The 25,099-nt window shown below is 43.5% G+C and overlaps 2 protein-coding genes across 3 annotated transcripts in view; one reads left to right on the top strand and one right to left on the bottom strand.

Annotated features, from left to right (window-relative positions):
• The window catches only part of ROR1 (receptor tyrosine kinase like orphan receptor 1), a 466,977-nt gene that overhangs the window by 359,184 nt on the left and 82,694 nt on the right, over window positions 1–25,099 (bottom strand). The window lies entirely within an intron of this gene.
• On the top strand, window positions 6,479–7,006 carry LOC106980780 (60S ribosomal protein L27-like). The gene has a single exon (XM_053214187.1). The coding sequence runs from the start codon at window positions 6,485–6,487 to the stop codon at window positions 6,815–6,817; it is 333 nt and encodes a 110-aa protein (XP_053070162.1). The 5' UTR covers window positions 6,479–6,484; the 3' UTR covers window positions 6,818–7,006.

Below are 25,099 nucleotides of genomic sequence, written 5' to 3'. Positions count from 1 at the left end.
GGAGAAAACCTCATTTGATAAAACTTGGCCCTTCCTCAGCTCCCCTGCTCAGGTGTCATACTGGATGTGGACTCAGGTTTTCCGAAGTGCCCGCCCTAGACGTGGAGGAGGACAGTGCCTCAATTCCAGACTTCTTTGAAGCTCCCATTCCCCCACAATGCATATACGACACACAAGATGCTAATTCAAACACAATTTGGAAGCAAACCAGGTATATTTGAGAGTGTTGGGGTCTCTTTTGCACTGAAATAAAGCGATTTCAGCTCCAGGCACCTCCCACTATTCTTTCTGGAAAACTTTCTGTCTTGTTTTCCCCTTTGCTCCCGATACTTATTATAAACACTCTATATGGCATTCATCCACTGTAGAGTACTCATGAGCTTGCCTCTCCTTCTCCTTCTTGATGGCAGAGCTTATTTCTAGATCCCCAGTACCCAGCTTGGCTGGTACACAGAAGTGCTTATTAAGTGTCTGCTGAATGTTTCTGACTGCCCCGATACTACCTCTCCAGCTCACCTGAAGACTCTGGGATGCCTATACCTTACCTGGGACTGGCTATGGCCCCAAAGAAGTATTTAAGACGCTGAATGTAGCAGGTGGCCTCAGCATCAATATCCCTTTGTAGTCAGTTCCAGGTGGCCATGAATCAAGTTGTATGACAAGATGACTACATCTAGCCCCAGGGTCCCTACTGATAATTACCTATATTCTTTCGAAAACCTCTTATCTTTCCAAAATCTGGTTCATCTGGGATAAAAACTGTATCTCTTCTTCAAATTAGGTGGCTTACACTCTTTTTTTAATTTAAAAAATGTAAAGCCCTGGAACTCTAAAGAATATAAGTCAAAGCTAATCTTGTGACTGAAAGGTAGTATATAGATTGATTCACTCATTCCTCCCCTCTCCTGCCCCCTTTTCTGCCCTCTTCAACTACAGAGATTAGAAAATGAAACTCAAATTCACAGCCTCATATGTAGCTAGAGAGACACATCTGACATAGTTCTGGCCAGTGAAATGTAGATGAAAGTTACTTGAGAGACTTTTTTTTCCCCCAATATAAATGTGTGCACTGTCTGCTGCTAAAACTATAAGACAATAGGGCAAGGCAGATATTCATTCATTCATTCAATGGACATTTACTAAATAGCGGATTACTGGATTAATCAGAATACAAACTATTCATTAGTGAATTAACTAGAATACAAACTAGGCTGCTGTAACAAGAAACCCCAAGTTACAAAACAAACTTAAACAAGATACAAATTTATTTGTCTCTCACATCTACATTCTCGTCCAGATAAAAAGCACAAAGATTCAGTCCAGGCCTAACATGACAGGTCAGTGGTGATGAGGACCCACGACCTTTCCATCTCATTGCTCTGCCATTCTGAAAGTGTTACCTTTATTCATATAGTTGAAGTTGGCCCACATGCACTCCAGCCCAAGAAGGAGAAAAAAGGGAAAGAGATAGCCCGCTCCTTTCCTTCCAAGAGCAGAACTTGGAAAATAAATACATTTCTGCTGTTCACATCCCTTTAGCCAGAACCTGATCATATGACCATATTCAGCTACAAGAAAGGCTGGGAAATGTGCCCAGTGAAAGCCCCTATTACTATAAAAGAAGGAGAAGGAAAAAGAGGAGGAGGAAGAGGAGGAGGAAGAAGAGGAGGGGGATGAGGAGGATGAAGAAGAGGGGGAGGAGAAGAGCAAACACTGGGAAGAAAAAGTAGCCAGGCTTCTAGATGTAGGGCACTATGCTGGGTATTAGGGATAGAGATGAATAAGTCCTAGTCCTTCCTCGCAAGGAGGTAAGAGTTATTAGCACAAACTGAAAAGTGTGCAAGCATCTTTGTATCACCAGAGACCAGCCCAGAGCCCTGTACCCTATTGATGTCAAGCAAATGTTTGTTGATGCCAATCAGTAGGGACAGTAACTACTCCCCCTAGAACCAATATGTGCCCACTACTGAACTGGGACTTGGGAAGCAACTGTGGATATGGCAGCATTCCTGCCCTCAGGAGTGCCCAGTCTATTCAGGAGACAAGAGGGCACATACACATGGAAAGATGATGCAGTGAGGAATTGCAAAGCCCAGTGCCAAGTGAGGGAAAGCTCTCTGAAACCGGGAACAGTCGCCAATGGCTCTGGATGGGGAAGAACGATAACAGGTGACTCAGGACAGATCTTAGATGAAAGGTTGGGATAGGTAAAGGCAGGGTAACTAGAGGCCAATGCAGGCACCAGCTCAGCATGTGAGAGAGCCCTGCTAAGTAAGCCCAGCTGGGTGGAGGAAGATATTGCCCTCCTCTCTCATCAGGCAGAAATTGTCCTAGATGATCCCAGCACACAGCTGCTGCTCCTCCCACCCCCAAGAGAGACAGGCATTGAATCCTTATATTCCAAACATAACTCCCCAAGCTCCCAGCTTGCCCATCATTAATGATTTCATGGTCCCAGTTAAAACGGTATTTCCCTAAAGCAATTTTCCCAGAAGTGGCAGAAGGGGAGAGATTAGCTACAGTTGCCATGGTGAATCTCAGAAGACCATCTGTCCTGGATGGTTCAGACTTTCACCTCCCTCAAGGTTATTTCTTAAGGTCAGATGCTCTCAAAAGTCACTCCCAGTTGTAAAATTCTGAGAATCTAAATTGGAATCCTGAGATCTGAAACTTCCTAGGATAAAAGGGAAAAGCACCTTGATCAAATGAAAAAGGAATCATTTACGAAAAGGACCCAGTACAGTGCCTGACAAATAATAGTGCCTCTTTAAAGACTTGTTATTGTTATTTTTAGATTATTTTTGGTAGTATTAGTTTGTTGTTTCTTTATCAATATCCATACCCCACCTCAACCCAGAGAGAATTCCATGTGGCTTATGCTACAATGAACGACATACTAACAAGTATTAAGTCAGAGTCAATGAGTCTATCAACAAGACGAGGAAAGAAAACAGGAGAAAACATAGTACAAGGATAGAAAGGTCACAATATCCTAACCCTGAGTTATAAATTTTCTCTGAGCTTCCTTTAAGCCAACAAAAAAAGAAAAATTATTTACAAAATTTATACCATATGAAAAACACATAAAGCTGATAACAAAACCCTAAGAACTCAGTTCAAAGCTTTGCTGAGCCATATACTAGTTGCAGGGAATTTAACCCAGGTATGTAAAAGTTAAGAGAAAGTCAGTGGGCAGGAAGCAGGGAGGTCCGTGGATAATAAAATGAGGAATTACTGGACTAAACAAAGTCAAACAATTTTCTTGGTTGCAGGGCTTTGCAGAACCATTAATACATTCATTATAAATCTCCAAAGGGCAACACAATTTGCCTTACTTATATAGCCAAGGAGCATGTGTTTTAGTGGAGTGTCTTACACTCTGAGAAATGCCCCTATGGATGAACAAACAGACAATCACTACTATAATTTTATTATTATCATTATAAGACAACTCAGACTACTTACCAAGGAGCACCTTTTTGCTTTTTCTTTAAAGAACAAGAACAGGGTTCTGCATTTCCCCATCTTTCTCTGTTAATTTGGCTTGGTAGTTTCATTCTAGATAATGCATTACTTGCAATTGTCAATAACTGCACTGGAGAGCATCTTAGACTTTGCAGTGGACCTGCCCCCTTCCTCATTCTGTCATCTACACTTATCAGGAGATAGGAAGGATCTATATTCTCATCTCCGTCTTAAAAGGATGGAAAAAAAAATCCCACAAAAACTGAGCTTCAAGGTCACACTTAGTCAATGACCGAGCTGGTCCTAAGCACGGGCTTCCCAACTCTGGGCAGAGCCTGTCCTCCTCCCTCTTGGGTCCTTCCCCTCCCCATCAGATGCTACTTTTATCTTCTTGTGTGTCTGCAGGTGGGTGGCAATGCTGCTGACTCCTTTCTGGCTCAGTTTGGGCCTTTCTCTTTTATCCATTAATTAAATCATGCACTTTTCTTATAGGGGAGCAGAATCTTCAAAAGAGGAAAAAGAACCCTCCCTTTCAGAACATTCAGGGATTAAAGTTCATCTGGCTATGGAATGCTCACCAGGGACTAAATGCATTACTGAGAGGCAAGTGCTGAAAGCCAGTGACACATTAATATGAAAATGTGAAGAGAGAGTTCAGGCTGCCAAAACGCTGTCTCCAGCATTCTCAAGGTGGGGTCAAACAGCAGAATGGCACCTCAGGGGACATTCAGGTTTAGAGACTGGTCAGGGTGCCTTAGGATGAGTACTCAGTGGTAGCACTGTCCACCACAGTGACCTTGATACAGCCCAGAACAAGAGTGCCCTTGGGAGTGATCAGCATGGGGGGTGCCTCCTTACATGGGGAGAGTGTGCAGCCTGGCCACGACCATGCCCCCCTGCATTGACATGAATCCAGCACCAAGTGCACAGAAAGGACAGTCCTGAACAAAGGTCTATGTACTTCGTCTTTATTTATTCAGCTTCGCCAGGGTTCCTCACTAGGAATTCTAGGCAAGAGGCTTTCCAAATAATAGAACAACTGTTCAAACACCAAACTTTTTTTTTTAATTTGAAATAATCATAGATTCAGAGGAAGTTGCAAAAATAGTACAGAGAGGTCTCACGTACTCTTTCCCCAATATTTCCCCAGTGTGACATCTTACATAACTACAATACAACAGAAAAATCAGGAAATTGACTTTGGTACATCCAGAGGCCTTACTCAGATTTTACCTATCTTACATGCACACATTTGTGTGGTGCATGTATGGTCTGTGCAGTTTTACCACATGTAGATTTACATAACCACCATCATAATCACGATACAAAACTGCTCCATCACCACAGGGTCCCCCATGCTACCGTTTTATAGTCACAGCCCTCCCCTACCCAAAGGTTCCCCCCACCCAGTCCCTAACACCTGGCAACCATTAATCATTAATCTTTCTCCGTCCCTATACTTTTATTTTTTAAATGTTATATAAATGTATTTTTTGAGATCAGTTGTTGTTCAGGCTACATAATTCCCATGAGATCCCTCCAAGTTGACAGAAGTAGCAATCATTCATTTCTTCTACTGCTAAGCAATATTCCTGGTATGGACATACCACAGCTTGTCTAACCATTAAAGGACATTTGGATTATTTCCAATTTTGTGTGGACATAAGTTTTGATATCTCTGGGACAAAGGTACAGGAGTACAACTGCTGGGTCATATGTCAAATCTTTTTTTTTTTTTTTTTTTTCAAAAACTAATTTGATGTACCATATGGTTTCACTCATCTGTGGATTTTAAGCAACAAAACATTTTGATTAGCATCTGGGAAGGAGCAGGAGAAGAGAAGAGAGGGAAATAAATCAGATGAGACTCTTAAGGATAGAGAACAAACTGAGGGTTGATGGAGGGAGATGGGTGGGGAATGGGTACTAAGGAGGGCACTTGTTATGATGAGCACTGGGTGCTGTATGTAAGTGATGAAACTTGAAATCCTGCACTGTATATTAACTGACTAAAATTTAAATTGAAAAAAAAATTTGATGGACTTTTCTAAAAATATATATTTCACATAGAACTCTGCACTGTTAATCACAGTATGATGTATATCATTTAATCTCATTTTTAATTACTTGGGGCCATATTGTGAGCAATTGAAATCTACAAAACTATCTGTCTCTAAATTAAATTGTCCCCACGATATGAGGGTTTTGATGTCAAAGTGCTCCCATTCCTGCATTTGTTACAATTATTTTCCTCAAAGTTTCCAGGTGTGCTGCTCATGTATGTGCCTATTGAACACCTAAAATGTGGCAAGTCCAAACTGAGCTGTGCTATAAATGTAAAACACACACCTGATTTTGAAGACTTAGTTTAAAAAGAAGAATGTGAGGGGCACCTGATTGGCTCAGGTGGCTAAGGGTCCGAATCTTGGTTTCAGCTCAGGTCATACTCTCACAGTCTGTGGGTTCAAACCCTGCATTGGGCTCTGTGCTAACAGCATGGAGCCTGCTTGGGATTCTCTCTCTCCCTCTCTACCCCTTCCCTGCTTGCTTATCCTCTCTCTCTCTCTCTCTCTCTCTCTCTCTCTCTCTCTCTCTCTCAAAATAAATAAACATTTTAAAAAATGGAAGAATGTAAAATATCTCATTAGTAATTTTTATACTGATTACATGTTGAAATGATATTTTGGATATCTTGTATTAAAGAAAATATATTATAAAATCAATTTCATTTGTTCCCTTTTATCTTTTTAATGTAGCTACAAGAAACTTTAAAATTACCTATTTGGCTCACCTTGTAATTTTATTGGGCAGCACTGGTCCAGAGGAGTTTTGTTTGCCCACTATTTGCTTTTATCTAGGTTGCTAGAGGTAATTATTATCTAACACTGAGATATGTGGTATGTTACTATCACTGATATACTCTGTAGCATCAACATAATGTTGTAAGAAAATGGTAATTATCTAAAGCCAGAGTCCCATCACTGCTTTCAAAACTGCATGAAAAGAGGCTGGTGTCGAGATGGGCAAATTCATGAAACCCGGGAAGGTGGTGCTGGTCCTGGTCAGATGCTACTCTGGACACAAGACGGTCATCATGAAGAACATTGATGATGTCACCTCAGATCTTCCCTACAACCTTGCTCTGTTGGCTGGAACTGACCGCTCTCCCCTCAAAATGACAGCTGCCATGAGCAAGAAGAAAATCGCCAAAAGGTCAAAGATCAAGTCTTTTATGAAAGTTTATAACTACAATCATCTCGTACCCACAAGGTATTCTATGGATATCACCTTGGACAAAGCTGTCATCAACAAGGATGTCTTCAGAGACCCTGCTTGTAAACACAAGGCATGACGAGAGGCCAAGGTCAAGTTCGAGGAGAGGTACAAGACCGGCAGGAACAAATGGTTCTTGCAGTTGCGGTTTTAAATGTTTTGTTTCAGTCATTAAAAATACAAAACAAACAAACAAACAAACTGCATGAAAAGAGGCAGTAGAGAAGAATAAACATCTGGCATACAACTCTGAAAAATCAGAACTTTATTCCCAACCCATCCTCAAAAAAAAAAAATATTTACTCATGTTCACACATTTCAACTTGTATAAACCTCCCTTTTCTTGTCTTGCCTATTTCCCAAAAGTGTTGTGAAACTTAAGTGGGAGAATACATTTGAAAGTGCCTCAATAGCTCTAAATAGCATGCCCAAAAACAGAAATGTAGAAGTCTGTACACAACCTGCACACAACTGACTCACCAGATTAGTCAACACTTCCCAGGATCCCCTCTGTGAAGCCTCTGCCACTGTCTATGGCACTCCCGGACAAGCCTCGCACTTCTGCCCCCACCTTATCCTCACCCACTCTCGAACTTTATTCCAACAAGAATCAGTAAAGTGTGGTCCCAAAGCTCATTACACAGGTTTATTTGGGTTGGGTTTTTTGGTTTTTGGTTTTTTTGTAATTATGACTTTAACTGTACAAGATATAAATTCATGAAATGAGTATGAAAAGTGGTGGGGCGCCTGGGTGGCTCAGTCAGTTGAGCACCTGACTCTTGATTTTGGTCCAGGTCATGATCCCAGGGTTGTGGGATTGAGCCCCAAGTCAGGCTCCATGCTGAGTGTGGGGTCTTCTTAAGGTTCTCAATCTCTCTCTCTCTCTCTCTCTCTCTCTGCACCTCCTCTGCTCCTGTTCTCTCTCTCTCTCTCAAAATAAATAAACTAAAAAAAAAAAAAAGTAAGTGATTCAATATTTTAAAAATAGATGATGGGGAGGAGCCCCTGAGTGGCTCAGTCAGTTAAGCGCCTGACTTCGGCTCAGGTCATGATGTCACAGTTCGTGAGTTCGAGCCCACGTTGGGTTCTGTGCTGATAACTCAGAGCCTGGAGCCTGCTTTGGATTCTGTGTCTCCCTCTGTCTGCCCCTCTGCTGCTTGCACTCTGTCTCTCGCATTGTCTCAAAAATAAATAAACATTAAAAAAATTTTTTTAAATAAATAAATAAAAATAGATGATGGGGGCACCTAGTTGGCTCAATTAAGCGTCTGACTTCAGCTCAGTTCATGATCTTGCAGTTCATGAGTTCGAGCCCCACATTGGGCTCTGTGCTGACAGCTCAGAGCCTGGAGCCCGTTTCAGATTCTGTGTCTTGGCTTCTGTCTGCCCCTCCCCCATTTCGTGCTCTGTCTCTCTCTCAAAGCTAAACATTAAAAAAAATTTTTAATAAAAAAATGATGGCCATAAATAGAACCACATAACACATGTATCCATGTTAAGAATAGAAAATACAAAAACAGGTTAAAAAAAGGGGGGGGGCACTTCAGAAGCTAATGATTCTTTAAGGCCAGTTATTAATTCATACAAAAGACAAATGCAAAATTACAACATTTTAGTAATGACAGCACAGCAATTCTCCCATCATAATATATAGTTGAACTGTCTGCACTGGGGCTCAGGTAAAATAAAAATAATATCAGCAACAACTAAAACGTATTTATTAAATTTCTACTATATGTTAAGAGCATTACATTATTTCATTTAATGCGTACACACAAAACCAGCAAAACACTCAACATATACATTTTATAGATGAAAAACTCTCAAGACTAAAAAGGACCAGGTAATAACTCCATGGTGGCAGTTCTGGGATTCAAGGCAGTTCCGGAACAAGAGTCATGCTACATCCTAGAATGACAAACATTTGGACTATCAAGCCTCAAGGATGACAAAGACTTTCTCATCAGAGCAGAGCATCTCAAACATTAGTGTGCAAATGAATCATCTGTGAATCTTGGTAAAATGCAGAGTCTGATTCAATAAGTCTGGAAGGCTTAGACCACACTCCGAGCAGCAAGGTCCTGACCTAGAGTATACCCACTCATTGTCCTTCTCAGAGGGCCCAGTTTTCCTCCAGGTGGCAGACATCATTCAGAACATCATAACTCTCTGTGCTTCCCCAGCTCTTGGTCCTCACCTGCTTCTTATACCCAGGACAGGTGTATGTGGGTCAGAGGTCCAGGCATTCCATGGATAGACAGGCTCAGCAGCACTGAGAAGAACAAGAGAAAGACCCATACCTCTTGGAGCTTTTAACCTTAAATCTAGAGCCTACTCCTGAAAATATGCCAGTATAGTAAGTTCACAAACAAGTGATAATTTCATAGGTAACAGAGCATAACATCATAAAGGAGTTGCCAATGGTTCGGAATATCTTAAAGAAGTTAACGCTCTTTGCATTTTCAACCTCAATGTGGAGAAACATTGAAGCAAATGTGGACCCAGAGTAGCCCCCAGACCCATTCCTTCTAATGTCAAACCTTGTCTGTCTGCACAGCATCCCTGTCTTTGAGTCTGGCTGCCTGCCCATCTCCTGGGCTGAGAAAAGGAAAATACTCATGATCCTGCCTTCATTCCAAGGGGAAATGCTAGCTTCTGCTTTTAATTAGGTATTTTATACTGACTTTCTTCTCTGACTATAAAAGATATTCAACTGCATATTTTCTAAATGATCTATACAGATCTAATAAACAATGTTTTTCAAGTAAAAAGTCAGTTCCGACTGTCTCCCATGTCTGCAATAAAAATTTGAGCTTTCCAATATTCATTGATTTGACAAATATTTAATAAATACCTCTTATTTGTGCCAGGCTCACTGGCTGGGCACTGAAGCTAGGAAGGAGAATTAAATACCATTCCTCCCCACCCAGAGCTCACAGTCCAGAGGGGAGGCAAACATGTAAACAAACAATCCCAATAGAAAGTGACAGTCACTGTATGGGGGGGGGGGGGGGCGGTGCCAGAAAGGAAGGATGGCTGTTTTTAACTCCTGCTGATTCAAATGCAAAATCATAATCCGTTTCCAGTCTGAAGGGGCTAAGAGGTATAAACAGATGGGAAACCAGCAAAGTTGCACTATATTCCTGAAGTACATTGTGGTTAGCAGTCAACAACCACACACACACTGTATGCCAGGCGCTCAACTGGGCAGTCAAGGGGTGACACAGAGTTCCACTGCCAAGGAGATCCCAGTGCCCTTGGGAAATAAGATACAGAAAGAGCAAAAACAGCAAACGCAACTAGCATTCTACTAGTTTTTTAAACAATACTGGGAAAAGTTAAGCAATGTAGACTGTGGCTAGGTCATGGAGAGCTTTGATCCTCCACGACCAGGGGCAATGGGGAGCCACTGAAGATTTTTTTGAGGAGGGGAAATGACGCGATGAAAGCTGCTTGTATATCATTCATATAATCTTATAATTTAATAACAAGAAAAACTACTCTTTACTGACCACTTATTATGAGCCAGTCACTATTATTTTCAGGGCTTTACAAGTATTACCTCTCAGTTTCCTAACAACCCTCCAAGGTAGACATGATCATCCACTTTCTAGAGACGAAGCAACTGAGATTCAGAAATATTAAGTAAGTGTGTGTAGATCACATGATGGATTAAGTGATGGATCTGGGAGAGTTAATCCAGCTAGTTGGATTAATATGAGGAAGAGATTACCAGCAAGGAAATTAGTAGAAGGTGTCTGGATCATCCAGATGAGAGGTAGGGTGATGGCACAAAAAACAGACAAGGTTATAATGCAGCTCAACCACAAAGGGGTTCATCTACTTTTTCAAAGTTATCTAGTGATGGTTCACCACAGGGCAGCAATAAAGTCAACAACCACACCATGTTAAGGACCTACTATGTGTTGGGTTCTACGTATGAGTGGGGCTAGGGATGGAAATTAGAATGGAGGGAGTGATTGTCTATCATCAGGCAAAGAAATAGGACAGTGAGAGATCCTCCCTTCTCTCCTTCCTGTGAAAGCTGACGGCAGGCTGCTGGTTTTAGTCCATACACAATACTGGAAATCACCACAAGGGGTCAGGCCTGTGGTGGCTGCCTCCTCCTCCCCTTCCTCTTTCTCCTCCTCCTCCTTTCCTCCTTCTCTTCCTTCTCCTTCTCCTCCTTCTCCTTGGCCCAAAAGGCTACAGTCCCCACTGACTTGTTCCTCAGGGGATCTTGGTCCTGATTCTGAATTATTCTAACAAAGACCAGCTACATAATTCACAGGGCCCAGCACAAAATAAAAATGCAGGTCCCTTTGTTCAAAATAATATTAAAATTTTCAGGACAGCAATAGCAGAGTATTAAGCCCACAGCTGAGGCTGAAGCAGGGGCCCTGTTCAGCTGCAAAGGTTGCACACCCATGAAGCTGGCCCTGATTCTAACCCAGGTCCTACTTCCCTGGATTGGTAACAGCTATATGTGGCACAGAAAGGTGGCTGACTGCTTCCTGGAGAATAATTCTCCTCTTCTTATTTTCTGAGGATAGGGAGATCTATGGCCCAGGAGACAGCTTCTCAGTTCAATGACAGTAAGTTGTGGGCTCGTAACAGAGATGAAGCTGTCCCAACAGTCAATGTGAACTTTCTCCCTTTCCATTACATGGTTTCCAATGATTGTGTGGTTCTGTATTTTGTGACAAGGAACTTGGTGGTCTGCCCTCTTAGAGGCTATCTTTAAGATTGAGAACATGACCAGAGTCAGGGGTTTGGAGGAGAGTCAAGGCTACAATCATTCCAATTTTTAAAAACACAAAACCAGACGCGGCACCTGGGTGGCTCAGTCAGTTAAGCATCTAACTTCAGCTCAGGTCATGATCTCGAGCTCCGTGAGTCTGAGCCCCATGTCATGCTCTGTGCTGACAGATCAGAGCCTAAAGCCTGCTTCGGATTCTGTGTCTCCCTCTCCCCTGCTTTCACTCTGTCTCTCTTCTCTCTTAAAAATGAACACTAAAAAAGTTTTTTTTTTAAAAAAAACACAAAACTGGGGCACCTGGCTGGCTCAGTCAGTTGAGGATCTGACTCTTGATTTCAGCTCACGTCATGATCCCAGGCCCCACATCAGGCTCTGTACTGAGTATGGAGCCTGCTTAAGATTCTCTCTCTCAGGATGCCTGGGTGGCTCAGCCAGTTAAGCATCTGACTTTGACTTCAACTCAGGTCATGATCTCAAGGTTTGTGAGCTGAAGACCTGCATCTAGCTCTGTGCTGACAGTGTGGAGCCTGCTTGGGATTCTCTCTCTCCCTCTCTCTCTGCCCCTCCCCCATGCTCTCTTGCTCTCTCTTTCTCTCTCCCTCTCTCAAAATAAATAAATGAAAAAATATATATTCCCTCTTACTCTTCCCCTCTCTCCCGCTTGCACGTGCTCTCTCTCTAAATAAAAATGAAATGAAATGAAATAAATAAAAATTTAAAAAATAAAAACACAAAACTGTTCCTAAATTTAATATGCAAAGCTTGGTAAAAAAAATGATAATAAAAAATAATAATAATAATTTGACTGCTTATAACTATTAGTGACTATGCTCAATCCTTTTATTTTTTTTTAAAACGTTTTTATTTATTTTTGAGACAGAGAGAGACAGAGCATGAACGGGGGAGGGTCTCAGAGAGAAGGAGACACAGAATCTGAAACAGGCTCCAGGCTCTGAGCTGTCAGCACAGAGCCCGACGCGGGGCTCAAACTCACGGACTGTGAGATCATGACTTGAGCCGAAGTCGGACACTCAACCAACCAAGCCACCCAGGAGCCCCTCAATCCTTTTAAAAGACATATAAATCTTTACAAATCCTGAGATTATCGGAAACCATGTTCATTTGTTTTCACAAAAGGGCTTGCTCCACTCAGCCACTCCTCTTATGAAAATATATACTATAAAGAGCCGAATTTCAGGTGGAGGAAGACCAAAACAAGCAAACAAACCCAACTAATTGTTTGACCTTAGATAAGTCCCTTTCCCTTGCTAGGCCAGGTGTGCTCCCGTGTAAATGCAATGATTGGCCCAGAAGCAACTCTGGCAGTCTACGATTCCCACAGGAGGAATCCAGGAAAACTAACAATGATCCCACATATGCTCCCCTGAGGCACAGGATGGACAAACCACGAAGTCTGGCACAGCAGATAGAGAACCGGCCGACAGCCAGGGCACCTGTGTTCTAGTCCTGGATCCACCAACCACTCCCTCAAGGTATGACTCAGAGCAAGTCACTTCCCTGCTAGGAGCCTCAGTTTCCATAACTATAAATTGACTAGCAGATACCTAAGGTCCTTCCCCATGAGGCACGATGCCTGGTAAATAGTAGAAAGTTCTCAGCATTTGTTAGTTATTGTCATCAGTATCATTATTAATTATTATCCTCTATCCCAATGGTTCCCAATGGTTTCAAGTAAGAAGATGCCATTTATAACAAAAATGATATAGACCTCCCCCCATTGAAAAGGTTTAACATTTAACATCAATTAACCAGGAAAATATAGGATATCAAAAAGTCACTCTGAATTTTCATTCAGTCCATCAAAGCAACATTCATATATATTTGAAAAATACAGGGGCCCCTGAGTGGCTCAGTGTTTAAGCACCTGACTTTGGTTCAGGTCATGATCTTGTGATTCACAAGCTTGAGCCCCACATTGGGCTAGCTGCTGTCAGAGCAGAGCCCACTTCAGATCCTCTGACCCCCTCTCTCTGCCCCTCCCCTGCTTGCACTCTCTCTCAAAATAAACACTTTTTAAAAAGAAAAGAAAAATAATAAGCATGATTTTATAAGCACTAAAACTATTCAATCCTCACAACCCTTGTGTTGATTCTGAGGACCTGAGCTGGGGACCCACTGCTCTGTGCTACCCGCCAGCTCAGAAGGTCCCCAGTCCGTTGCCATCTCCACCTTCAATCACCTAGACTTCCCACCTCCTCTTCTTCTCTCTCACAGCTGTCCTTACCATAATGCCAAGACCTAAAACGCAAGGCAAAATGGAGAAATATGTATATATATCTCATTTGGAACTGAGTTCATAACTATTTGTGCATGACTCTGCCTTTAAATCTTTTCTCTCACAGAGTACCAACATTAGAAGGGTAAGAATACCCAGCCCAACCTTAGATAAATTCTTCATAACTGGATTTTACAATATATTAGGGAAAAAAGCACAAAAATTAGAATATTAGAACAGAAATCCTTCTTTAAAGCAATGCTTATTCAACTTTAATTTGCATACAAATCACCTGAGGATCTTGTTAAAATGCAGATTCTAACCCAGTAGGTCCGGAGAACAGCCTTAGACTCTGCATTGTTTACAAGCTCTCAGGTGGTGTCTATGCTGCTGGTCCACAGAGCGGGATCCAGCCCCATTGCTTTGTATCAGAGAATTTGAGGATCAGAGAAGGCAAATGTCTTGCCTGGTGTCACACAGCTAGTTAGAGGCAGGGCTAGGAGATGAATTCAAGTTTGTTGATTTTTAGTTCAGAGCTCTTTCTACTATGCCCTGATGTCATCCTTTCTCTTGAAAAGAAAAAAAGTTTCCAAAAAACATCTCATTTTCCTTTCCCATCCAAGACAATACACACACACACACACACACACACACACACACACACACACACACACATCCCCCAGAGGACAGGGGCGAAATCATAGTCTCTTTCTCAGTTTCCAGCACAGGGTCCTGCAAACAAAACATACTCAAAATAAAATGTGTTGATGGAGTATGCAATCAGAAGGAAGAGGAGTCTTCTGGTTAAAGGAATACCTTCACCTTTTTTCCTCCTTTTTTCATGTCTTTAAGGACACCCTTCTGATCAGCTACCCCATGTCTCCAAAACTGTTAACTCTATACTGTCTAAAGTTTTCCCTAGAGGTATTTTTCTCAGTTAAAAATCAATTCATTGAGAGAAAGTTCAAAACAAGCTATTATTTTAAATCAATATTTAGGGAGGAGATAAGGGTTTTTATTCTGGTATCTGTAGGAGATTTTATGTTCCCAAACACACGTTGCGCTAGACCGTTTAAGGCACGTGAAGTGCTTAAGAGTTCCACTCAGCGGTCTAAGTGTTCAGACAGGACAGCTTCAAAGCCTCCCTCAGCCTCCCACCTTGCAGAAATCGCTCCCACAGGTTTCTGTGGCTTTGAACTGTATTTTAACAATCTTAAGAGCTCGAGAAAGCTTGTTTCATGACATTACTTAGCTTAGATGCAAGTACACAGTAGGTCCATGCTATGTCTGCAAGTGTCACATCCACCACCTACAGCCAGGTTTTCAACAGATCTTTCTTTAGAAGGTCAGCAAACACAACCTCACAGAGAAGAAAGCTGGCAGGGTTTCAGCTGTTTCCAATTCTTATTCTATCTACCACCTTGCTAAAATTAACAAGTTTAGTGCAAATAATTTGGGTTTGGATCTTGTCACACTTAGGAAAGCAAGAGGACAGAAAGGTAACACTTAAATCAGAAACTGATTTTTTCCCTTTGCAGGAGGAAACATCAGCAAAGCTCTGAAGCCACAAGAGCCCTGCTCAGTGGGGCTTCTGATGGTTTCTAACTGGAGGAATGTAATCCATCAGCCCCCTAGAGGTCTGGCCTGGCTGCCTGGCTGCAAACCCCCACCCAGCTCCAATCTTCCTGGTCCTGCCCTTTTGACCACAGACTCCCCTTCCCCAGCACACAGGGCTCAGGCTCCCTTTCACAGTACATCTTTCGGAACCACACCACATGTGTCGATGGTTTTGCATGAACAGGCAGCTGCACAACACCGAAGGACAGCCATGTCTGGGAGCCACAACTCACCATTCACAGTTCTCTTATGGCAAATGTCACCACAAATTCTAATTCTTTTGGTTATTTGTCTCTCCCTATCTCCACTGCCTTCTCCCCAGTTCCATGAGTCTGGGAGCAACCAGAAAATAGGGATAATGTTCTGGTCCCAGTATATCCTGGTACCCAATACAATCCTTGACACATATTCAGAATTTACAAAATGCTAGCTGTTTTTATTATCATGTACTATTGATATGTTCCCCGCACTTCCTCCTTCTGGCTCTCTGCTTCCTCCAGTAGGTGTCTTTAAAAAATTTAGGGCGCCTGGGTGGCTCAGTCAGTTGAGCTTCTGACTTCTGCCTCAGGTCATGATCTCGCGGCCTGTGAGTTCGAGCCACGTTCGTTCGGGCTCTGTGCTGACAGCTCAGAGCCTGGAGTCTGCTTCTGATTTTGTGTCTCCCTCTCTCTGCCCCTCCCCCACTCATGCTGTCTCTCTCTCTCTCTTTCTCTCTCTGTCAAAAATAAATAAACATTAAAAAAAAGTTTTTTAAAAATTTAGGTCCAGAAGGGCAGTCAAGCCACCTCATTTTACAGATGAGGAAATTCAATTCAAACTTCAAGGGATGTGGTGGTCCAGTTAGTGGTCTAGCTGGAAGAGACTCTCCAGCCTCTGGCCTCTGTTGCTGAACTATCCTCCTCTTCTCTGTCTCCAAGCCAGGCATCAGGACACAGAGGGTTACCACCTGAGAGAAGGAAGTTGGTTTATTGGTGGCCTAGTGATGGAGACTCCATCACTCTACTCCAGACTCCAGCACTGAGGGATTCTAGGTGGTTAATTCTGATCAACACCAGTGCGGGCCTCAGGCTGCCCACCTGTAAAATGGTCATCTTAGCTCACAGTTATTGATGCTTACTGGGTGTACTCAGTATGTGCCAGCGTTCAGGAGTATTACAATAGTTCATCCTCACCAAAAGTTAGTGAGATAGGCATGATTTGTACCCCAAGTTTTACAGATAGGGAAACCGGACTTTTGAGGTTTGTCCAAGGTCACAGGTAGTTGAATAGCTGACTCCTAGAGCCAGTATTTTGATTTTCGTCTAATTTCACTTTCTCAGCGGGGGGGGAGCCTTGAGCCACAAGAAAAGGTAACAGTGAGGAAGGTCTTCACTGGGGGCAGACAGGAGGTTCACCCCCCAAGCTTCCTGTTCCCAGTAGTCACCCCTGGCCCTTACCTAATTAAGTGCATTAGCAGCAGCTCTGCCTAATCCTAGGTGCACACAAGAAGAGAGGCTTCTTTCCCTGGAGGCTCCGCTTCTCCTGAGATTAGCCACGGTCCCCAGGAGGCTGTTATCCCAACCCCGGGGGGAGGGCAGCATCACAGCCAAGATGGAGCTTATCACAGGAAGCCAGCAGCGCTGGGGAAACAAAACGCAGACTGCATGACTCAGGTCGATCACAGGCACCAGATGATGTGCCAGCTAGATGGGTGCATGTCCGCCGGTCGTGAACAAGGGACAACAAAGCAGCTACTATCTCTGCCTTTTCTGGAGGTGCTAGAAAGGGTAGCAGCAAGCATTGAAATTAAATGATACGTCCCGAGCAACTCCTAAGAGCGCTCCCAAAAGAAAACACCGCTGCATTCACAGCACCTAGCACTGTGCCTGGCACAGAGTAGGTGCTCAGTCAGTTGATGAACATTCGAATGACTTTACTGACCCACCACCATGGTGGTGGAAGCAAGTGTTCCTCAGCAGAAATGACAATGGGTACCAAGGCTCACCATCAATTCTCCAGTTTGGGAATAGGTCCTGTTGCCTCAGTTTTCCCATTCTATAGTCCAAATAATTATACCCATCTCTCTAAATCCCCATGATTTAGCCATTCATCCCATGGGACACTGGGCCAAATACAGAGAACAATTTAATAGAATAATTTGAAAGGGTACAACTATTTAGGGCACTTACTTAAAAGTTAGTGAGCAACTATGATCTACACAGTACAAAATTATGGAAAGCTACCATCAAATTCTAGGTTTGGGGATTATAAGGAGCCTGGTATCAGGGAAGGGAATGGACTGGGAGTTCCAGGACCTCAAGTTTCTTCTTCAGAAACATGAGCAGCCTCACCACCAACTGTACCTCATAGTTCTTTAATCTTGCAGAAAAATACTTTCCAGTTAAACTGGATGCTGTAGGTCATTCGCCCTCAGAGCCGCTAACATGAAATAAAATTTCAGGGGAAGAACAAAGGAAATTATATAAGCTACAAACTTCCATTTCCTCTCATTAAATCTCTTTTCAGGAGGCTAGGAAAGAGAACTGGTGGAGTAGCAGTAGTAGTAGCAGCAGCAGTAGTAATAGTAGTAGTGTGACAGTAGTAGAGGAGTAGTAGTAGAGCAGTAGTAGTGTAATAGTAGTGGTAGTGTAGTAGTAGTAGTAGTAGTAGTAGTAGTATAGTAGAGGAGTAGTAGTAATAGTAGTGTAATAGTAGTAGTAGTAGAGTAGTAGTAGTAGAGCAGTAGTAGTAGTATAATAGTAGGGGAGGAGGAGTAATAGTAGTGTAATAGTAGTAGTAGAGTAGTAGTAGTGGTAGTGTAGTAGTAGTAGTAGTATGACAGTAGTAGAGCAGTAGTAGTAGTATAATAGAGAAGTAGTAGTAGTAGAGCAGTAGTAGTGTAATAGTAGTGGTAGTGTAGTAGTAGTTGTCGTAGTAGTAGTAGTAGTGTGACAGTAGTAGTAGAGTAGTAGTAGCAGTAGTAGAGTAGTGTAGTAGTAGCAGTAGAGGAGGAGGAGGAGAGTAATAGTAAAGTAACATTTTTCACGATGCTATGCAGTTGGCAACATCCTTTCACCTAATTTATCACTTCACATACATAACAGTCCTCTGAGATTTTATCAGCTCATTTTACAAATTAGGAAGCAGAGGCCCAGGGAAGTTACGCACGTTGCCCAACATTACACAGCAGACGCGTGGCCCAAACCCAGATTTCTTTTCTCTCCAAACCATGCATTCTTTCCTCTGTGCAGGGCCGCCTCCAAACCACCTTTGTGTCAATGACAATGACTGCCTCTTCCCCAGTAGGCTGAATGCTTAGCTTGTTGCTGGTGGTGTCTTAATTTCATTATCTAGGAAACAGGTATGATAACAACACAGCCTCCCTGGCGGGGGCGGGGGGCAGGGGGGGGGGGGGGACTATCATGAGGTGAGGCGTGACTACTGCCTGTCATAGGAGTAAGCACTCTGCAAACATTACCAGTGGGAACACCTCATCACCTCATTGCTGCGATATTGTTAGCTGAGCACACACTCCTACCGCAAGACTTTTGTCCTCGCTGGCCCCTCCTGGAGGACTCCTCCACACCACCCCCGCAGCCACAGTGCTCGTTCCTGTAGTTCGTGCACATCTCCGCTCAAGACTCACCTTATCCTGGGGTCATCCCTGCCACCCCGTATCATACAATGGCGCTCACCCCACCCCATTGCTCACCACATCACAAAGTCTTGCACCCTGCTTCCTCTTTCTCAGCACTTACTATCACCCGATAGAGCATACATTTCTCCATGAGCAGGGCCTTAGTTTTGTTTACTGCTTCACCCCCAGCATCTAGAACAATGCCAGCCAGCCACATACGTATTTGCTGAGTGAATAAAGGAAGCTTCGTGGGTCCAGTCACCAAGAAATGGAGACAAACTCTTGCTTGCTATCTGACCCTTCGATCTCAGATAAGACTTTAAAGTCTACAAAGGTGTTTTTACATCCTTCATCTCCTTTAATCTTCCATAATCTTCAGGGAAGGAGTTATAATCCCCACCACAGAGATGAAGAAACTGAGACCCCAGAACTCAGAGCAGAACAATTTCCTGGAGAGGCAGAGGGCTGGCTTGGGTTTTGAACCCTACCCCAACCTCCAGCACTCAGACAGAAGGGTCTCAGCCTCCCTCTGAGCTGCCGTGGCCCTCTGGAGCAGCTGAGGTTCCCTGAGAAGGGCTGGTTTAAAGAGAGAGGCCTAGGAAATGCTTTCTATCACTTAGATGAGCACCAAACATTACAGACAGCAGATTTCTATGAACTCATTTGCCAAAATAAACCCATCCATTATTATCGGTGGTATAAAAAATGCATTATGTATGGGTTATTGTTTTAGGGCCTCACAGATTCCTGTTTTCAGTGAAGCCTCCCCTAAGACACTTTCCGGATTCTCTCTTGGTCAGTCCCACCCCCAGCCCTGATTTGCCAGCCCCTCCTCCACGCTTTCAGAAGCTGACTCATGTCCTCACTGCTCAGCAGTCCTGCTCCCCACAAGGCCAGTCTTAGAGCTCCCACCAGAAGTGCCTGCAGCCCCAGCCCAGGGCCTGGCACCCAGGAGGCCTCAGTGCACATGCTGACCAACCAGCCTCCTCAATAACACCAGGATGGCAAGAATGGGCACAGCCCAGGCCTTTCTTCTCCCCCACAACTGCCTCCACAGCCAAGAAACCTAACTGAAGCTTTGTTAAGCTCCCTTTTCTCTCTCCTGCATGAAGGAAAGGTAGCCCAGCCTGAAGCAGATGGTTCTAGGGATTTAAAAAGAGGTACTCTAGGAAATGCAAAGACACGAAGGTCTTTCTGACCATATTTGCATGCAGATTGCTTGCAAGTTCAAAACTTATAGAATTTTTCCCTCTGCTTATTAAGCAAAAGAAGAGAGAGTAAGAGCTCCCCAGGGGATATTTCCCTAGTAATGAGACCTTTCAAGATTCCTGAAGAAAGAAAGGGGAGGGAAGAGCTTCTAGAAGGACCAAAGGAGGGAGGAGAGGGTTGTCAGGGCAGGGAAGAATCACTCACCACCCCCTATCCTCAGCGGCCCTCACAGCCCAAACCTGCCTGCAGGCTCAGCCTCAGTGCCCTCTCCCCTGTGGCAGGGGGCCAATATTTTCCCCACCTCTCAAACATATTATACATGAAAAAAGAGAAAGAGGAGGACTCTAAGGGAGAATTTTAATTTGTTGCCAATTAAGGGCAGAGTGACCCTAATTTATAGCAGCAGAACTCAGAGTTATCACAGATTTTTCATCTTGGGAAAACAGCCCAGCTCTCAAGCTGCCCACTGCTCCCCTGCAAACAGAGCCCACAGCAGGTTTAATTGAGTCCAGATTGACTTTTTACGGGGTTGAATTCCTCATCTTTTGGAAGAGATAGCCTTGAGATTTTCAGTTGTTCAAAGATGCATTTTTAAATTGCCAGATAGTAATACAAAGCAAGCTGGAAGTATCCCAGCCTCTAGGAAGTAAGAACAAAGCTTAGTAAAAGTACGTAGAGTCGATTCAATGGGCCACCAGGCACTGTACTGGCTCTGATCCAAACTCAGACTCTTGTCTAAGGAGCATCCAATCCAGTGATAGAAAAGATAATGGTTGCACAAATAAATGTTTAATTACAAACTATAATGAAGAATATTTTAAAATATAGGGTGCTATCAAAGCAGGTAAGTGGGAACCCAACCGAGTCTGGCCAGTCAGGGAAAGGACAGTGAAGCCAGAGCAGGACTGGTAGCTAATAGGATGAGGAAGGATGCTTCTGTGGGAGGGGACAGTCCACAGAAAAGCCACCATGTACAAAGCACCAGATGAGACCCAAGAGAGGCAGGAGACAGACGGACAAGGCCTGTCTGAAAGTCCTGCCAGAGTATCCTTGATAATATTTTTGGTGGTCCCTCCCTCCCTGATCTCTTTAGGACTCGATTTCCTATTGCCCCAACAGCTGTGAATTTCCTTCTGGATATCGTGTATGTCTTTCTCCCACCCTCTTCGCCATGTCATGGGGACACCTTTTCATTTTGATCCCTTTTGTGTTTTCAGGAAAACTCCAATGTCATCATTAAGTCTCAGGCAGCATCCAGCTCTGAGAGCAGAAGGCACTCAGGTGTCCCTGCTCTCTGGCTTTGACCACTCAGGACACTGCATATAGGAGAGAAACAGATAACTATTGGCTCACCATGTCCACCTTGTTCAGAAAACCCTCCCAGTAGTTCTGGACAACACACACATCTCTCTTTGATCTACAAAACTCACTGTATGCACCTTCCTTGTGGCACTCAATTGCACTGAATTGAGCATTCACTCAACACATATTTGGTGATCTCCTACTGAGTGAAATGTGCTGGACCTGGCAGTAGTTAACTGACATAAGATCTGGTCCCTGTTCACAAAGAACTGAGTGGAATGGAAAGCGGCTGGTTATGTGACATTGGAGAAGTTATTTAGCATCTCCGAGCCTCAGTTTTCTCTTGGGAGTAAAAGTGTGACTTCCTTTTATAAATACACATGTACAGAAAAGACGATCAGAGATTATCTCTGAATGGTAGGATTGTGGGTGATTTTGTTTACATACTCCATTTATGATTGTGTTTTTCATGGACATATATTTTCTCATGAGGAAAAGCATTAAAACTGCTTCCTTTAAGACTGTTAAAAACTGAGAACAAACTGAGGGTTGATGGGGGGTGGGAGGGTGGGGAGGGTGGGTGATGGGTATTGAGGAGGACACCTTTTGGGATGAGCACTGGGTGTTGTATGGAAACCAATTTGACAATAAATTTCATATATTGACAAAAAAAATAAAAATAAAAATAAAAATAAAAATAAATAAAAAAACTGCTTCCTTTAGGTTAAAAATAATAATGACCCCATTTCATTTTGTTGTGAGAATTAGGTAAGTTGTGTGCGTGGTCAGGAAGAGTAACTTCACCCAAAGCAGAGTCTATGGGCTCTGAGCAGAAAATCTCAGAGATGTGGAGAACAGACTAGACCCCTGCCAGACCTCTCAGCAATGCCTGCCCTGGATATCAAAGTCACTGTCCCCCTCAGGCCAGCTTTTTTCCAAGACAGAGACATGGCTGAGAGCGTCTCCTATCTTCTCTGCCCCAGAGGAGCACCCCTAAATCCCAGGGATGGACTATGATTGGCCCATCATGGTGAGGCTAGGGGTCAGGGGTTATGATTGGCACTCTCCCCATAACAAGATTGGAGTACAGGCAAAAGTGGTTTCTTTTCCCAATGGATAAAGGAGCAAAAGGAGGAAGTGAGGGGAGGGGGGCAACAATTCTGGAGAGACAAAATAATAGGATTCTGCTACAAAATACAAAATGTCTCACCAGATGTATGCCCCGTAGTAGATGTTCAGTAAGCGATGGTGACTGGGGCGCCCAGGTGGTTCAGTTGGTTAAGCGTCGACTCTCAATTTTGACTCAGGTAATGATCTCACGGTTTGTGAGTTCCAGCCCTGAGTCAGGCTCTGCGCTGACAGTGCAGAGCCTGCCTGGGATTCTCTCTCTCTTTCTCTCTGCCCCTCCCCCGCTCTCTCTCCTCTCAAAATAAATAAATAAATATTTAAAAAGTAAATAACTTTAAAACATAAATGATGGTGACTGTTACTACAAAGATTAAAATCTTGGGCTAAATCAGAATTAAGTGAGCATGACTTAGGTAGTCTATCTGAAAATACAGGCTGAATGTGGCGCCACAGTGCAGGAAGAGCAGAAAGTAAATTCTTGAATGTGGGGGCACTGGGGGTTGAAGAAGAAGATTTCAGCAAGGAGAGATGGAGAGAGGGACCAGTGTGACCCTGCTGTGCCAGGGAGGTGGGGCAGGTGCTAGAGTATAGGGATTCTAGAAGCTGCAAGACAGAAAAAGAGCCCTAAACAAAGGTCAGAACAGTGAGCTTTGTTATTCTCATACCCTTTGGGGTATCAATCTTGCCTCCCTAACAAAAACAATAAACTCCTACAGGAGAGGATACTGCCATATATTTCTCTGCGTCCACTTCAGGGGCTAAATAAATATTTAACCAGATGGAATTGCCAGTGACTTCTTTGTAGTTTACATAGGACACATCACTTGGCAGGTGAAGGAGCCTGGCGTCTCAGATCCCTTCTTTCCTTCCCTACTCTACATCAACACTGAGCAGACAGACCAACTGTCATGTTGATTTGATTCTCAGTCTGGGAGAAGCCACTTTCACCAACATTGTGGGTTGGTCGAGAAACTTGCAAAACCTGAGTCCTGAGGCAAAGATGTGGGAGGGTTATTTATTTTGACCATCTCATCTATGTATATAGTTTTAACCCCAACACAACCATGAAATCTGGCAATTACTCCTTTTAAAAAAAATCAAGCTGGGGGCACCTGGGTGGCTCATTTGTCGAGCGTCCAACTTTGGCTCAGGTCATAATCTCATGGTTTGTGAGTTCGAGCCCCACATGGGGCTCTGTGCTGACAGCTTGGAGCCCACTTTGGGTCCTCTGGCTCTCTCTCTCTCTCTCTCTCTCTCTCTCTCTCTGTCCACCCACCCCCCCCCCACGCTCTCTCTCTCTCAGAAAAAAAAAAGTGAAAGCCAGTGTAAGGGAGGAATGCTTTCCTCCCCACACCTAATACTACATCTTGAAGAAGGAAAGAAATGAGTGCTAAATGCTGGACTCTCACTGCCCCTTTACCAGCTACTTCTTGCAGGAGCTTGCACAGTACAATGCAGTGACTCACTGACAAATTGGGTAGGACAAAGGGCATGCTCAGCTCAGTTCCTCCCTTGCAAAGTGGGCAAGAGGAATGCCCTTTATGAGTGGGCAGAGGGCCGTGAGCCACATAGAGAGGAAAAGGGTAACCCAGCAGTAGATTAAGAACAACATCAGAAAGTGCTGCTTCTTGTTGTCAGCAGTCTACATAGCTACTCTCCAACAGGCAACATTTGGGGGCTGGAAATTCCTATACAACACACAATTCTCTGGAGGGAGCAGGTAAACAGCCACCACTAAGTTAAGCACTAAGTTAAGTACTCCAGCGGATGGGCTAACTTTCATCACACCAAAAGTTTGGGTGGGGAGAAAAAAAACAACCAATACTTTGCAGGGAGTATGAAAATTATGGAACAACTATTAAATACCCAAGTCAGAACGAAATCCAAGAGATGAGGATATCATCTCTCTTATGGAGAAAAAGTAGAATAAATTGCTTTGATGTCCGCTTAAACCCACCAGGAAATGGGGTCAATTTCCCACGAAGAACAGACAGGAGTCCTTCAAGGAAATCTAGGATTTCAGGCAGCAGGATCTGTTTTTACCTTAGGGTGTTCAATCTTCACAGACCATAAGAAAGTCATATCCTTGACAAATATTAATATAATTATAACCCCAAAGTTTCTAGTGTTGGAAGGTCTGCACCAGAGATGATTATATCATAAAATAAGGGCCAACAAGGTGCTGAAGTTCGGCAATTTTGCCCCATCACATTCTGGGAAAAGCTCAGAGGAGGAAGTACCCTCTTGCAGGCATCCATTTAATTCACAGGAGTAGGCTGCACACATTGAACACGACCCAGGTGCTGTACAAGCACTGCCCACAGTACCTCTCCCAACCCTGTCAAGGTAAGCACCATTATGCCTCCCATTTTACAGGTGAGGAAAGGGAGTCTCCGAGAGGTAAAGTAATTTGCTGACAGAAAAGCAGTGACCTGACTTTGACACCAAGACCTCCTGATGCCAAAGCCCTTTCACATCAACGGCTCTTCCACCT

Source organism: Acinonyx jubatus, chromosome C1, assembly GCF_027475565.1.
Source record: "Acinonyx jubatus isolate Ajub_Pintada_27869175 chromosome C1, VMU_Ajub_asm_v1.0, whole genome shotgun sequence".
Classification (NCBI taxonomy): Eukaryota; Metazoa; Chordata; class Mammalia; order Carnivora; family Felidae; genus Acinonyx; species Acinonyx jubatus.
Note: the sequence above shows the minus strand (reverse complement) of the source record. Positions and strands in the feature narration are given on the sequence as shown.

Coding starts and splice junctions, on each gene's coding strand:
- LOC106980780 (XM_053214187.1), top strand. CDS start 6,485: ATGGGCAAATTCATGAAACCCGGGAAGGTGGTGCTGGTCCTGGTCAGA.